The 17,836-nt window shown below is 35.2% G+C and overlaps 1 protein-coding gene across 6 annotated transcripts in view; it reads left to right on the top strand.

Moving 5' to 3' along the window:
- The window catches only part of ERBB4 (erb-b2 receptor tyrosine kinase 4), a 1,279,207-nt gene that overhangs the window by 474,612 nt on the left and 786,759 nt on the right, over window positions 1-17,836 (top strand). For all 6 annotated transcript variants that reach the window (XM_045164586.1, XM_045164583.1, XM_045164587.1 and 3 more), the window contains exon 2: window positions 8,717-8,868. In XM_045164586.1, coding sequence (XP_045020521.1) covers window positions 8,717-8,868 — 152 coding nt within the window. The remainder of the gene's footprint in view (window positions 1-8,716; window positions 8,869-17,836) is intronic.

The following is a 17,836-nucleotide window of genomic DNA, read 5'->3' as shown; positions in this document are numbered from 1 at the left end:
TTTTGCATTTCTTCTTCTTGGGGATGGTCCTGATCCCTGTCTCCTGTACAATGTCATGAACCTCCATCCATAGTTCATCAGGCTGTCTATCAGATCTAGTCCCTCAAATCTATTTTTCACTTCCACTGTATAATCATAAGGGATTTGATTTAGGTCATACCTGAATGGCCTAGTGGTTTTCCTTACCTTGTTCAACTTAAGTTTGAATTTGGCAATAAAGAGTTCATGATCTGAGCCACAGTCAGCTCCTGGTCTTGTTTTTGCTGATGGTGTAGAGCTTCCCCGTATTTGGCTGCTGGTGCTGCTGCTGCTGCTAAGTCGCTTCAGTCATGTCTGACTCTGTGCGACCCCATAGACGGCAGCCCACCAGGCTCCCCATCCCTGGGATTCTCCAGGCAAGACCACTGGAGTGGGTTGCCAGTTCCTTCTCCAATGCATGAAAGTCAAAAGTGAAAATAAAGCCTCTCAGTTGTGTCCAACTTTTTGTGACTCCATGGACTGCAGCCTACCAGGCTTCTCCATCCATGGGATTTTCCAGGCAAGAATACTGCCTCTCCCCATATTTGGCTGCAAAGAATATAATCAGTCTGATTTTGGTGTGGACCATCTGGAGATGCCCATGTGTAGAGACTTCTCTTGTGTTGTTGTAGCCATAGTTTGTTCTTTTAAGTCTGTAAGTCTGTTCCTGTTTTGTAAATAAGTTTACTTGCATCTTTTTTTTTTTTTTTTTTTTTTTTTTAGATTCTGCAGACAGGCAGTATCATTACTTGTCTTTATCTGTCTGAGGTACTTCACTTAATATGGTAATTTCCAGGTCCATTCATGTTGCTGCCAATGGCATTATTTCATTCTTTTTTATTTGTAAAGTAATATTCCATTGTATATGGGCTTCCCAGGTAGCGCAATGGTTAAAGTATCCACCTGTTAGTGCAGGAGATGCAGGAGTTGAGAGTTCAACCCCTGGGTTGGGAAGATCCTTTTGAGCAGGTAATGGCAACCCACTCCAGTATTGTATATGTAGTTCACATCTTTTTTATCCATTCATCTGTCAATGGACATTTCAGTTGCTTCCATGTGTTGACTCTTGTAAACAGTGCTGCAGGGGGCTTTGGGGTTTATCCTCTCCATTATATAATTTGGATCATGTTTTTCTCCAGATACATGCCCAGGAGTGGGATTGCAGGACTATATGGTAGTTCTATTTTTAGTTTCTTAAAGAACCTCCATGCTGTTCTCCATAGTGGCTATACCAATTTACATTCCCACCAACAGTGTGGAAAAGGTTTTACATATGTATTTTGGAAATAAATTCAATCACAAAATTTTTGAACTTGAAGGAAACATAAAAAAAAGAGAAAATTGGAACCAATAAGAAGGAAATAATTGTCCCATTTTAAACAGCTAAAAAATGTTGGAGGAATGATGTCCCAAACTTCATTGTCCTTGCCCAGTGATCGCTTCTTAATATCAGACTGATTGCACATCACTGTGCAAACCTTTTTTAAAATTTGATTTAATATATTCCATAATGTATACATAGTATATACATACATTCAATTAAATAGCATTAGCTAACAATTACCTCTATCAATAAGTCAAATATTGTGCAAAGCAAGTTAATGTGTATTCACTCATTTAAATTTATGAGATGGTGGTTGTTACTATGTTCATTTTACAGAGGAAGAAATAGAATGACAGAGGGGTTAAGTTACTTGCTCAAGGTTAATTGCAAGCCAGTGATTGAGCTAGACTTTAATGCTGGACATCTGGCTTTAGGCTCTGTGTTTTTCGCCTCTAAATTGTGTTTATTATTGGGAGCTCTCAGCACAGACACGGAGACTCTAAATGACTAAGTGACTTGCTTAAGACATTCAGCTCGTAAAAGTGGAAGGACCAGCATTTGATCCTGTGCTAATTATTTATCCAAAGTGCATTTTATTTATTCAATGAATATTGACTGATAGCCTGCTATGTGTCTTTAAGTGTTGAACAGAGAAAGGCCTCTAACAATGGAGCTTGCATTCTAATATAGAGATATTTAATAAGCAAGAAAACAAACAAGCATGTAATTTCAGATAGCAGTAAAACAAAAATAAAGAAGGCAAAGAAGACAGAGCGTGATGAATGGGAATCTGCTATTTTTAGATAAGATAGTCAGAAAAGGCTTTTCTGAAAGAGTGACATTTAAATAAAGATCCTCATATACATTCTACAAGTTATAGTATGAAGTTTGGATCTTATAATAAATACGATTAAAAACCAAGGATTGTTTTCAGTGAGAGTGACATGAATGATGTGTTTTAAAAAGATCATTCTGGTGTCTGGACAAAGAATTAACCAGGGCAAGTAGGGAATTAAGTCAGTTAGGAGGCTACTGTCAAAAGTCTAGGGCAGATATATCCTTGGATATAAATAACTATAACTATATCCTATATAACTATAGGATAACTATATAATAACTATATCCTTGGATATAAAATAACTTGAGTATAAATAACATCCAAGTGTCTTGGATTAAATAACTTTAGTAGAAGTGGCTTTCTCAGTGGCTCAACAGTAAAGAATTTGCCTGCCAAGGCTGGAGACATAAGACACCAGGGTTTGATCCCTGGATTGGGAAGATTCCCTGCAGAAGGGCATCGGAACTCACTCCAGTATTCTTGCCAGGAGAATACCATGAACAGAGGAGCCTGGCGGTTCGTGACACAGTCCTAAGGTTTAGTTGTGTGACACAACTGAAGTGACTTAGCATGCACACAAAGAAGTAGTAACAAATTTGGCCCTGTTTCAATATATATTTTGAACATAGAACTGCAGGAATTGTTTGTGTAACTATAATAGCACTCAATAGTCTCTGCAAATGTGTGCTACCTCTGCTATTTTCTTTATTTTATATTTTTAATGAAAATTTTAATACCCAAGAAGGTACATCAAGCTAAAGCATGTTTATTATGGTAATCTTTCTGAAAGAGAAAGTACTCAGTGTTAAATCAGATTTGTTTTTTAAAAAGAGAACTTTTATCAAGTTACCAAATATTTCTTTATGCAGACAGTCCCTGAATGTTACACACACGTTATATACATGGCTTGTATATACTGCTTACTGCTTTCCTTACTGTGTGCATGAACAACTTCATGAACCCTTACAATAAACCTTGGACATTTTAATCAACGTCTATTTTTCATGATACTAGGTCATGCTAAATGAACAGTAGATGCTAAATAAATACTAATTTCTCAATATCTCACATAGGCATTTGATTTGAAAGTCAGGCCAAAATATTGATTCAATTATTTTTTTCCCCTCTTTTTATCTTGAGTAAGCAAATGGAGTGCTGGTTTTCACAGTCATAATAGGCCTGGAGGAAATCATTGATTTTTTAGTATTAATATGGATATTGTTAATGTTTCTTCTTTGTGCTTCTATTTGCCTCATGAATAAATGAATAATTTTGTTAACCAACCTTTGTAAATTGCTACAAACTCCTAATTATAGTCTTATTTATTTACTTTTTTTTTACTGAATGAGGATCATGTAGTTCAGTCACTGTTGGTTACAAATCTTAAGAAGTCCGAAAAGCCCATGTTTGCAACTATAGCTACATTTGTAATGGAATAAATACTAAATAGAATAATTGGTGATTTTATTAAGGCTTCACATATAGCTTTATTCCTGGAGTTACAGTTGAAATGAAAACTCCAGGGAGCACATGTAAATTCAGGATTTTTGAAGCTTGATTATTGTGAACTTATAGTTTAAGGACTTTATAATAGTGTTGGCAAAGGGGGCTGAATTTCGTTAAACTTGTTTTGGCTGGTGAAAAAGATTTTTCAATTCTGTTTGATAAACAGCTTTGTGAAATCAATGAAACTTGATGGTTTAAGCATTGTCTTATATACATTGCCTGATTGTAAAATCGATTGACAAATGGAAGTTGTGAGGCATTCAGTGGAGCCTTCATGAAAAGAAATACACGTGATTTTTTATGCGTCTATCCAAACTAGTTCTTTAAAAATCAAGTCTGTCTGTCAAGATGAAAGTCAGGAGGAATGTATTACTGGATTTAGATAGCTTGACTAGAACATAAAGGAAAGCCTCACTGAGACAAAAATATTTTTTAACTGAAACTGTGTTTAACCAGAAACTCCCAAAATCAGAATGTTGAGAATATTCTGATTATTTAGAATATCTGTTTATTGAATTATATTTTGTGTTAATAAAAGATAATTTTAAATATACTTATTCTAGTTTTCTGTTTTCACATTGTACTGCAAAATACAGCTGATCACTTTTGAACAATGAGAACTTTACTGACTTGCAGTTTATTTTCTGAATACAAGTTATACTTATTTTTATGGCAATTAAATTAATTATTAAATAATTTTTTGCAAAGCATCATGCTGTATAGCTCAGCAGATAGACAATAATGATTAATATATTTCATCTGTCTTCAAAAAGCTTACAGCATTGTGAGTGTCTTATATAAAGAGATTTTTGCAATAATAATTAATAATAATTTCATATTCTATATTCTTTTTGTATATGCAGAATGAGAAAGATGCAAAAATACATAGGCACTACAATTATACTAATAAACTTTCTGCCAAAATTTGTTTAAGCTTTTACAGGAAAGGTCAGAATGCACTTAATATTTTAGAAACCTTTTCATTTAGATGTTTACATATTGATTTTTGTATACGTTTTATTTTCAACCAAAGGAAACTTGTATAACATAAGCTACATATAAATTACAATGTGACAGTATATACATTTTAGACATGGTGAGTAAGTTTATTAATTAATGCTTAATTGCCCTTATCAATAGTTGCATTGAAAATAAGCTTGTCCTCTTTGAAATTGAAAGTAATTGAAATCTACATTTCATAAGCCCACATAATAGTACTTTTTTTCAACTGAAATTTTACAAGTTATAAAACTTCTGGGAGCAGTAAAAATAAAGATCGTGGATTAAGAGTGTTTTTTAGTCTCTAGAGTACATTAGGGCTTCCCTGATGGCTCAGCAATAAGGAATCCGAATGCCAATGCAGGAGACATAGGAGACTTGGGTTTGACTCCTGGGTTGGGAAAGAGCCCTTGGAGGAGGAAATGGCAACCCACTCCACTACTCTTGCGTGGAAAATCCTGGGGGCAGAGGAGCTTGGCGGACTACAGTCCATGGAGTCACAAAGAGTCAGACATGACTGAAGCAAATTAGCCCACTTATTCTGTTTGTAGTATATATTTATAAATGTTTCAGTCTAAGATTTTAATATTTGTATTTTAAAAGGTAACATTTTTAAGGGTGTGAAAACCAAAGTTTTAATTCTGTAGAAAATTTACTAAGATCAGATTACTTTGCAACACAAAAATATCATTTTTAAATAAATTTTTTACTTTTATCATCTTCTGAATTATATATATATATATATATATACACATATAGAAAGTAGAGTGAATTATAAAACTGAAAGAAAATCTGATTTGAGTGAAATTAAATAAATATATTGGATTTATATATTTGTGCTTTATATACTTACAGCAAATATGGTTATTTATCTTCTTGTTATATGTGTCTGTGAAACCCATGCCTTCTTAGCCTCATGGCTAGTATATACAATTTATGAGTATGAATGCATTATGCCACTTATATGTGGAATCTAAAAAAGCCAAACTTAATAGAAACAGAGAGAAGAATGGTGGCTACCAGGGACTTGGGAATGAGGAAATGGGGAGATTTGGGTCAAAAAGTGCAAACTTCCAGTTTTAAGATGAATAAATTGTGTAGATCTAATATGTACTATGGTGATTATAGTTAATAATACTGTATTATATTCTTGAAAGTTGCTGGAAGAGAAAGTCTGAAATATTCTCATGACTCATACACACGCACAACTATGGTAGTTAAATGACATGATGGTGATGTTAGCTAATGCTATAGTGGTAATCATTTTGCAATATATAAGTGTATCAAAACCACACATCTACACACCTTCAGTTCAGTTCAGTGAAGTCACTCAATCGTGTCGGACTCTTTGTGACCCTATGAATTGCAGCACGCCAGGTGTCCCTGTCCAGCACCAACTCCCAGAGTTCACCCAAACTCACGTCCATTGAGTCGGTGATGCCATCCAGCCATCTCATCTTCCGTCGTCCCCTTCTCCTCCTGCCACCCAATCCCTCCCAGCATCAGAGTCTTTTCCAATGAGTCAACTCTTTGCATGAGGTGGCCAAAGTACTGGAGTTTCAGCCTTAGCATCGGTCCTTCCAATGAACACCCAGGACTGGTCTCCTTTAGGATAGACTGGTTGGATCTCCTTGCAGTCCAAGGGACTCTCAAGAGTCTTCTCCAACACCCTAGTTCAAAAGCATTAATTCTTCAGCGCTCAGCTTTCTTCATAGTCCAACTCTCACATCCATACATGACAATTGGAAAAACCATAGCCTTGACTAGACGAACCTTTGTTGGCAAAGTAACATCTCCGCTTTTTAATATGCTGTCTAGGTTGGTCATAACTTTCCTTCCAAGGAATAAGCGTCCTTTAATTTCATGGCTGCAATCACCATCTGCAGTGATTTTGGGGCCCCCCAAAACAAAGTCTGACACTGTTTCCACTGTTTGCCCATATATTTCCCATGAAGTGATGGGACCAAATGCCATGATCTTAGTTTTTTGAATGTTGAGCTTTAACCCAACTTTTTCACTCTCCTCTTTCACTTTCATCAAGAGGCTTTTTAGTTCCTCTTTACTTTCTGCCATAAGGGTGGTATCATCTGCATATCTGAGGTTACTGATATTTCTCCCAGCAATCTTGATTCCAGCTTGTGCTTCTTCCAGCCCAGGATTTCTCATGATGTACTCTGCATGTAAGTTAAATAAGCAGGGTGAGACTATACAGCCTTGATGTTCTCCTTTTCCTATTGGGAACCAGTCTGTTGTTCCATGTCCACTTCTAACTGTTGCTTCCTGACAGGCATATAGGTTTCCAAGGTAAACCATTCAGTATCACAATAATCCAAGCCTATGCCACAACAAGTAATGCTGAAGAAGCTGAAGTTGAATGGTTCTATGAAGACCTACAAGAACTTTTAGAACACACACCCAAAAAAGATGTCTTTTTCATTATAGGGGACTGGAATGCAAAAGTATGAAGTCAAGAAACACCTGAGGTAACAGGCAAATTTGGCCTTGGAATACAGAATGAAGCAGGGCAAAGGCTAATAGAGTTTTGCCAAGAGAATGCACTGGTCATAGCAAACACCCTCTTCCAACAACACAATGAAGACTCTACACATGGACATCACCAGATGGTCAACATCAAAATCAGGTTGATTATATTCTTTGCAGCCAAAGATGGAGAAGCTCTATACAGTCAGCAAAAACAAGACCGGGAGCTGACTATGGCTCAGATCATGAACTCCTTATTGCCAAATTCAGACTGAAATTGAAGAAAGTAGGGAAAACCACTAGACCATTCAGGTATGACCTAAATCAAATCCCTTATGATTATACAGTGGAAGTGAGAAATAGATTTAAGGGACTAGATCTGATAAATAGAGTGCCTGATGAACTATGGACTGAGGTTCGTGACATTGTACAGGAGACAGGGATCAAGACCATCCCCATGGAAAAGAAATGCAAAAAAGCAAAATGGCTGTCTGGGGAGGCCTTACAAATAGCTGTGAAAAGAAGAGAAGTGAAAAGCAAAGGAGAAAAGGAAAGATATAAGCATCTGAATGCAGAGTTCCAAAGAATAGCAAGGAGAGATAAGAAAGCCTTCCTCAGTAATCAGTGCAAAGAAATAGAGGAAAACAACAGAATGGGAAAGACTAGAGATCATTTTAAGAAAATGAGAGAAACCAAGGGAACATTTCATGTAAAAAGGGCTCGATAAAGGACAGAAATTGTATGGACTTAACAGAAGCAGAAGATATTAAGAAGAGATGGCAAGAATACACAGAAGAACTGTACAAAAAAGATCATGACCAAGATAATCATGATGGTGTGATCACTCACCTAGAGCAAGACATCCTGGAATGTGAAGTCAAGTGGGCCTTAGAAAGCATCACTACGAACAAACTAGTGGAGGTGATGGTCCAGTTCAGCTATTTCAAACCCTGGAAGATGATGCTGTGAAAGTGCTGCACTCAATATGCCAGCAAATTTGGAAAACTCAGCAGTGGCCACAGGACTGGAAAAGGTCAGTTTTCATTCCAATCCCAAAGAAAGTCAATGCCAAAGAATGCTCAAACTACTGCACAATTGTACTCATCTCACATGCTAGTAAAGTAATGCTCAAAATTCTCTAAGCCGGGCTTCAGCAATATGTGAACCGTAAACTTCCAGATGTTCAAGCTGGTTTTAGAAAAGGCAGAGGAACCAGAGATCAAATTGCCAACATCCTCTGGATCATGGAAAAAGCAGGAGAGTTCCAAAAAAAATCGACCTTATTGACTATGTGAGAGTCTTTGTGTGGATTACAATAGACTGTACACATCTTAAACCTATACAATGTTATGTCATTTATGATTCAGTAAAACTGTATAAAATGAAAGTGAACATATTTATCAGTGTGTGATTATGGATCTTAAAAGGATTCAAAATATTTCAATTCAGGAAATTGGAGTAGATTGTTGTAGAGCAGAGTTGAGGGGAATATCATGGTTTCTGTCGTACAAAGTTTATTTAACTTCCCTTGTTTCTTCTTGTCTTGACAGTGTGTGCAGGCACAGAGAATAAGCTGAGCTCTCTCTCTGACCTGGAGCAGCAGTACCGAGCCTTGCGCAAATACTATGAGAACTGTGAGGTAGTCATGGGCAACCTGGAGATAACCAGCATCGAGCACAACCGGGACCTCTCCTTTCTGCGGGTAAAGCTGACTCTTTCTTTCTGTTCTTTTTGTGAATGGACAGTGGTGGCATGATGCATACAGACAGACTAGCTTCTTGTATTTGATGGCTGTGCTCTCCTGCTCTGCCCGGCAGAGACCATGACTATAGGCATGTAGGAGATAAGAGATTACAAGGCACACTCTGGGAAAGAAAGAGAGTGACATGTCATCATGATTGACACCCTGAGTTTAGGACAAATACTGTTGTCCTAAGATTGATGAAAGATTCTGTCAGAGTATAGGCCATGACTTGCAGCAGGTGTGTCTTTTTCTGAATGTCAGCCAACAGGGAAACTTTAGGCTGTGGACTAGGAGAGTCAGAGGACCAGTCAGATAAGAATTTATAACTTTAGCTAGTAATTTCCTTTTCTGCCCCTTTCTGTGACTTTTGAATTTTTAAATTATTTTATATTACCATAATGAGAGTAATACTGTTAATTTTAGAAGAAAAGTGACATGTTTTTGTCACTTAAAGTAGACTAGTAGGAAATCACACATAGATATATAAGTTGACATAGGCATGCATGTAATTGAAGATACACATATATGACATCACCCCATGACAAGTCCTTTTCCATACTTGTTTTGACTCTCATTTATCCTTACCTGTTATTCCTGTTATTAGTACTTCATGCCTGCGGTTTCTTAAGTTTTGCTTCAACTGGAAAAGTATAGGAAAATCTGAACTTCAAAGGGACTTGGACAAAGTGAGATGAGGATGTGGCATTTTGTACAACTGATAATTTATTCCTTATATAAGAATTAATAGGATATATTTTAAATAATAGCATTCCTAGAATATACTCAGTCTTATTTTCAATAATATTTACGCACTTCTCAGGAACACTGTCTTATTTAAATGAAAATATGAATAATGCTTTGAATACTGATTCAGTAAACTATTTAGTAGATGGTAAATTATTTAGAGAACTGTGATAATTTTAATAATTCTATACTTAGACCAGAAGTAAAAAATAATGATTTTGAAATACTTTGAATGCAATAAGCATGTCTAGAAATGGTAACAACCTCAGAAAATGTACCACTTCAAAACTTAAGTAACACTATGAGACTTATGATATCTGCTTTTAAAATGACTGTCATACTAGTGTTGATATAGGGAATTAAGGTGTTTCTATATTCTGTTGTTTGGTTGCTAGAACTCTAATTCTACAAGTTGTGTAGTTTGTATTAACTATGATGTTTAATTATGACATTTTTGTTTATCATGAGTAGATAGTAACATGTATCTAAATCCTTGAGTGAGAAGACCTTAAAATAATAGCTTTTGTTTTGTTTTGTTTTGCAATATTGTTTCAATAAATGAACAGGTACACCTATCTTAGAAAAACTTCTTTGAAGAGTGCATATGAGTATTAGCTACTAAAATTTGCTTGCAGTGTTAATATGTCTTGATTATTTTCAGATAAGCTGTATTCTTCAAAATCAAAATTAAAACTTGGTAGCATATACTATAGATTTGTAGATTTAGTTAGAAATGCCAAGAAACTCAATGATATTATAGAAAAGGAAAACTAAGGGATGAATTCAAAAACAGGGAAACTAGGTTAAAAGATCTTTTAGAACAGAATAATAAAATTTTAAAAGGCAATCTGAGGTCTTAGTTTTTCTTCTTATATTTCCCTTGCTTTATATGGAACTAGATTGCACTGGCTTAACAAAAAATAGCATCAGTACTGTGAGAGTCTTTAAATAATGTAAAATTGTCTTGATTATTATATATTTTATAATTTTATCATTCTTAGGCTCTTTTAAGATTGCAAAATAGAATGATTGAAAGTTGACTTAATCTTAGAAATATGAAAGAAGCAAAGAAGTCTTTGAGCATCATGGTCTATACAGTTGGATATTCTACATTTTTAGGAACTATTTTGAAGTTTAAAAAAAAGTTAGTAAAATGAACAGATTTGATAAAGAAGAAAATAAGGAGGACTAAAGGTTTATACTTGGAACAAGAAATATGTTGTTTGTTTAAAAAAATAATTAGTGGCTCTTAAGGAAGCACCTCTAAAAATTCATGTAAACTTTATACTATAAACTCATGAAAATATCTTGGTTTTAATATATTTAATAATAAAAAGTGTAATAGGTTTTCTTTTTGTTTTTGGCTTATTAGTGACATTGTTTTTTTGTTTCGCTTATCTTTTGTTCCTTTGGAAAATCATCATTTCTAATTGTGCTGTATATCATTCACTCAACAAATAGTCTTAGCCCAAAGATATAATAGCAAGTTATCTATTGTCCTTGGCTTCAAAAATATTGCAGTCTTATAGAGTTTTACAGATGTCTAATATATAGTTATTGTATGAGTGAGTGTGTGTGCATATATACATTTACATTCAAATACAAAATTTTGTAGTTGACAATACAGAAATAAGAAATCAGAGTCATAATGAAGGTATGGTAGTTGTATTAATTGTTAAGTACGGGTGCTGAACAAAGAAAGGAATGGGTAATTCTAAGGATTCAGGAAAGAGTTCAGCAGAGATGTGCTTGGATTGAGTCATGAAAAAATGAATAGGGGCTCACAATGCAGGTGGGTGGGAGGACATTCCAGTTGGTTTAATATAAGTTAAGGCTTAGAAAGAAGGCCCTAAGTCGGAGTCAAATGTGCACCTACTGTTACTGCTTTAGATTCTAGACATGTGCTTTCAAATTAATCAAATAGTGCTCTTCCTCTCATGGAGCTTACAGGGTAGTGTGCATAAAGATATACTGTGGGATGGAATAAAGTATTAAGTTGGAGAGATTGAGATCTTGGTAGTATGGATAAATATGCACCACCCAAATGACACCCAACACCCAAATGACAAACTAGCGTTTAGGGATTAGATGAAAGAGTGAAGGGAGACAGACCTGTATTAGCCCAAGAAGTGGTCCAACGTCAAAATTCTCAAGATGTCCCATTCTCTGATTTTTGGTGAGTTCAGTGTAAAATCATAACTGCTTATGTTCATGAGCTCTGAATCTAGGCTTGTTAGCTGAAATCTTCATGCTACTGCATTGGATGAGCTATTATTTCTAACTACACCTTAGAATATGAGAGCTTTCCATTTAACATAAAATGTAATTAATTTGTGTTCTTAGTAGCTTGCTTCCTAGAAAATACATAATCTGTTCAATATTGATACCTTGCAAGTAGAGTTCATGTAAAGGGAATCTATTAATAGTTATTTTACATTATGTTATCATTTCTTATAAAATTTGAATTGTATGAGTGAATTGGGAGCTTTCATTAACTTATCCTATGGGCTATATAGCCCTCATATATGTTTACATATAACTGTAATGCATTGACCCACTTATAGAGGTGTGCAGTTTCCCTTCTTTTAAGAATGGTCCGTATCTACAATGTGTTTAGAAAGACATCATAGATAGGGATTTTGAATTCTATTTTGGAATTTATGTTGTCATTAAGAACTTAAGAAATTATCTTTGCTTTAAAAATATTTCCCATCCTTATTTTTATCTCTAACTAGCAAGTTTATAGTGTTTTATTTTTTTTCCCTTGTTTTGTTTTTTTATGAAAACCACTCTAATGTCTGTAATTCATGAAAGCAGGTTAACCATCACTATTTATCTCTTACTATCTGAATATTCAGTGTCTAGAACAGTGTCTAAAGTTTTGTAGCTTTTCACTATTTGTTGAATGGAAAAATGTGTTATCCTAAATACTTTAAATGTGTTTACCTAAATTCTTAATTATAAATCATTATTTCATATGGGATATATTTTCTAGCTGAGTTTATGGGACTCTCCTCATATTATTAATATTTCAGCGTGACAGCTCACAGGTCAGATGTTTGGGCCTAAGACACAGGCTGGGTCAATCAGAATCAATTCCCAGTGAAGATGTGGAATTGTGGCAAAGAACATTGTTTTTTATCAATTAGCTTCTTGACCAACTGGTACTAGAACTGTTTTTTTTTTTTTAATTTTTTGTATTTTGGTTTTTTGAGTGTAAGAGCTGTGCAAACAACAGAATAGAGCCAACACACTGAATCTGACATAGAGACCAGGGAAAGAGACCACTCAACCCAAATTAACAATGAGGGCAGCTGCCAGTCTGCTTATGAAGATTGATTGCATCCCAGCCATTGAGCCCATATGATGCCTTGGAACTTGTTAGCAACTTTGAAGTTATTTCCCCTTTTTTTCTTAAACTAGATAGGTTTGTTTTCTTTTACTGTTACTAAAACATCCTATCAAGTATATCTCCCAAGATCTCAAGAACATCACAAAAGTGGGCCATTTAAATTGGATTGAAGATGTGTCTATATATAATACCCCCCCAAAAATAAAACTCTGTAGTGTTATGTACCTACTCTGTTAATCTTTGTTAGATATATGTTATTAAAATACTTTAAAATGCATTCTTTCAAGATTATTTTATTGTATCAAACCCAATGCTTATCCCTAAATGCACCTTTTCACCTAGCTTTGTTGTAACCTTGAGCTTTTATGTTTCTTTTTGGGGAAAAAAATGTAGTTGATAGTGTTTAACATTAGACCCTTGAGATACTGCATAGTTGGCTAGAAAAAGGCCCTAAAACTTATTTACTATGTATTTTATCACTGTCACAGGGTTAAGACTTATAATAGAAAACAGCAAGGCATAAAAATCACAGATTTTGTGCTATTATCTTAGACTTTGTGAACTCTCTACAACAAAACCAAGTATACCAAGTAATGGGAATGAACTATTAGACCTTTTACCCTCATTAAAATTCTTGCCAATATCTCACCTTTGTCATCCCATTGGTCTTCCTTGCTGCTGCTGGCATTCTGTAACTGAGAGCTTCTAACAAGATGCCTGACCTGCTAGCTTTTGTACTTTAAATGTATTTTCTCTGTTTTATATATTTACTTTAAACAAATAAGTTTCAAGTTCCAAATAAGTATAAAGCAATGTGATGAATAATGTAGAGTATATATAAGGACTGTTAATATCTATCTGCAACCATTGTTATAATAGGTGATTACTTTTAATTTGTGGCTTGAATTCAGTTGTTTGTGAATTGCTTTGGAAAATGTGTAGTTTTTAAAAATTAATTAGTTTATTTTAATTGGAGACTAATTACTTGACTATATTGTGGTGGATTTTGCCATACATTGACATGAATTGGCCACGGGTATACATATGTCACCCCCATCCCAAACCCCGCTCCCACCTCCCACCCCATCCCATCCCTCTGGGTTGTCCCAGTGCACCAGCTTTGAGTGCCCTATTTCATGCATTGAACTTGGACTGGTCATCTATTTCACATCTGATAATATACGTGTTTCAGTGCTATTCTCTCAAATCATCCCACCCTCACTTTCTCCCACAGAGTTCAAAAGACTTTTCTTTATATCAGTGTCTCTTTTGCTGTCTCACATAAAGGATTGTTGTTACCATCTTAACAACCAAATTGGTCATTACCAATTTATGGTAAATGCCATTTACTATAAATTCCATATGTATGTGTTAATATAGTATATTGGTGTTTTTCTTTCTGGCTTACTTCACTCTGTATAATAGGCTCCAGTTTCATCCATCTCATTAGAACTGACTCAAATGTGTTCTTTTTAATAGCTGAGTAATATTCCATTGTGTATATGTAATCCAACTTTCTTATCCATTCATCTGCTGATGGACACCTAGGTTGCTTCCATGTCCTGGATATGATAAACAGTGCTGCAGTGAACATTGGGGTACACGTGTCTCTTTCCATTCTGGTTTCCTCAGTGTGTATGCCCAGCAGCGGGATTGCTGGATCATAGGGCAGTTCTATTTCCAGGATTTTTAAGGAATCTCCACACTGTTCTCCATAGTGGCTGTACTAGTTTGCATTCCCACCAACAGTGTAAGAGGGTTCCCTTTTCTCCACATCCTCTCCAGCATTTATTGCTTGTAGACTTTTTGATAGCAGCCATTCTGATCGGCATGAGATGGTACGTCATTGTAGTTTTGATTTGCATTTCTCTGATAATGAGTGATGTTGAGCATCTTTTCATGTGTTTGTGAGCCATCTGTGTGTCTTCTTTGGAGAAATGTCTGTTTAGTTATTTGGTCCATTTTTTGAATGGGTCAGGAAAATGTGTATTTTAAAAAGCGATGAAGAGATCAATTTATTTAGCACTTGATCCATTGACCTAGAATATTACAGTGTCAGTAATTAATTAGACTTCTGTGTGCTGCTTAAATCATTTAAGATTTAAGAAAGCTTAAATCTTAATGATTAAACATATGTTTTATTACTGAAAAAGAAATAAAATAAATTGATAAGACATCTTTTCAAAGAGCAGTATTAATATTTTGTTATTGGTAGCAAAAGGCAATGACTTTGAAAAAAATACAGTATAGTTTTTTTAAAAAGATTTTAAAGATATCTGTTCTCAGATAATGAATAACACATGTTGCAGTTGGAATGCAACAGATTTTGGAAAAAAAATCTTTTATTGTATAGTTGACAGAGCTATAAAGAGTTTTATTTAAAATATACGAAATAGTGCCATCTAAAACTGTCTTTCTAAAATAAAACTCCAGTTTTATTTCTTTATAGATATCATATAAATCATTCATTTTCCTTTACTAAAGAAAATGTCCTATTCTTAAATCCAAATATCATCTTTGTCTTTTAGTTAATCATTAATATTTTATAATGCTATGGAACTGTCCTACTTTTTTATTATACACACACATAAATATAAATATACATTTTTCAGGTGTAAGGATGGACCTACATTACTTCATTCTTATACTTGCACATAGTTACTCTTCTGACTAAGGAAAAATATTTGCAGAAAAGCAGATACATCTGTAGCTAACAGAATGCAAGATGGTGACTGCTTCACTGAAACCTAAGACCTTGGCTTCATTAGCATGGCTTTGATACAATAAATCAGGGATGATGCTAAGCAATAATGAGTTTCAAGTTGCAACAAGCAATCCCGCTTTCATCTATTTCTTAGCTGTTTCCAGTAAGAGTGAACAACTAGTTGTGCTCATTATAAAATTCTGAAATATTTACATTTCAGCCTACTTCTAGCCTTAGGATGTATCTTTTATTCCCCTCTAGCAGTTCAAAGCAGATGACTAAAATTAAATCCAACTGTGTGTGGAGGGGGTTTATATTTGTTTTGTGTTGTTTCCATATCGTGTTCACTCACACTGAACTCTGCCTGGGCTACGCTGTCGGCTGTGTAGTATGATTTAGCAAAACCCTACGCTAAAAAGCTCATCCTTTAAATAGATAATTTATAAAATAGTTTATTTCTTTGAGTTAGAAAATGATTTGTTGAATAGTTTTCTTAAATAGCAACTATTGGGAATTCCCTGGAAGTCCAGTGGTTAGGACTCCATGCTTTCACTGCCAAGAGCATGAGTTTTGATCCCTGGTCAGGAAACTAAGATCCAGCAAGATGCACATGCACAGTGAGGCTATTAAAAAAAAAAAAAATATATATATATATATATACACACACACACACACACACACACACATACAACCACATATATATGGAGCTATTACTGCCTAATTGTGTTTGTTTTGGAGAAGGAAATGGCAGCCCACTCCAGTGTTCTTGCCTGGAGAATTGCAGGTACAGGGGAGCCTGGTGGGCTACTGTCTATGGGGTCGCACAGAGTCGGACACGACTGAAGTGACTTAGCAGCAGTGTTTGTTTTTAGATCATTAAATACCAGATAGAATGACTTCTGTGAGATTTTGTTGAGGATATTGATTGGAAACAGAATGAGAAAAGTACTGATATTCTAAAAGCATTAAAAGTTGGAGAGGAAAACAACATTTAATTAAATATCTGTGGCATAATAAAGGTGGGTCCACATATATTCACATTTACCTAAAAGATAATATAAGGGTTAAGTTACTTGCTCAGTTGTGTCCGACTCTTTGTGACCCCTTGGACTGTAGCCCACCAGCTCCTCCGTCCATGGGATTCTCCAAGCAAGAATACTGGAGTGGGTTGCCATTTTCTTCTCCAGGGGATCTTCCTGACCCAGGGATCAAACCCAGGTCTCCCGCATTGCAGGCAGACTCTTTAACCTCTGAGCCACCAGGGAAGCCCTAATATAAGGATAACAATTTCTAAATCAGCATATTTATGATCCAGCAATCCCACTGCTGGGCATACACACTGAGGAAACCAGAAGGGAAAGAGACACGTGTACCCCAATGTTCATCGCAGCACTGTTTATAATAGCCAGGACATGGAAGCAACCTAGATGTCCATCAGCAGATGAATGGATAAGAAAGCTGTGGTACATATACACAATGGAGTATTACTCAACCATTAAAAAGAATACATTTGAATCAGTTCTAATGAGGTGGATGAAACTGGAGCCTATTATACAGAGTGAAGTAAGCCAGAAAGAAAAACACCAATACAGTATACTAACGCATATATATGGAATTTAGAAAGTTGGTAACAATAACCCTGTGTACAAGACAGCAAAAGAGACACTGATGTATAGGACAGTCTTATGGACTCTGTGGGAGAGGGAGAGGGTGGGAAGATTTGGGAGAATGTCATTGAAACATGTAAAATATCATGTATGAAACGAGTTGCCAGTCCAGGTTCGATGCACGATACTGGATGCTTGGGGCTGGTGCACTGGGACGACCCAGAGGGATGGTGTGGGGAGGGAGGAGGGAGGTGGGTTCAGGATGGGAAACACATGTATACCTGTGGTGGATTCATTTTGATATTTGGCAAAACTAATACAATTATGTAAAGTTTAAAAAATAAAATAAAATTTAAAAAAATAAATTAATTTAAAAAAATCAGCATATTTATTTCAATTGTACACACATTTTAATTGGATTATATATTAGGGAAAACAAGCCTGAATTTAATTTTCCCTGAATAGTTTTATAAGATAAATATGTGTTATATTTGTATCTCCATTAAATGGTGGACAGAT

This window comes from Bubalus bubalis, chromosome 2 (genome assembly GCF_019923935.1).
Source record: "Bubalus bubalis isolate 160015118507 breed Murrah chromosome 2, NDDB_SH_1, whole genome shotgun sequence".
NCBI lineage: Eukaryota > Metazoa > Chordata > Mammalia > Artiodactyla > Bovidae > Bubalus > Bubalus bubalis.
Note: the sequence above shows the minus strand (reverse complement) of the source record. Positions and strands in the feature narration are given on the sequence as shown.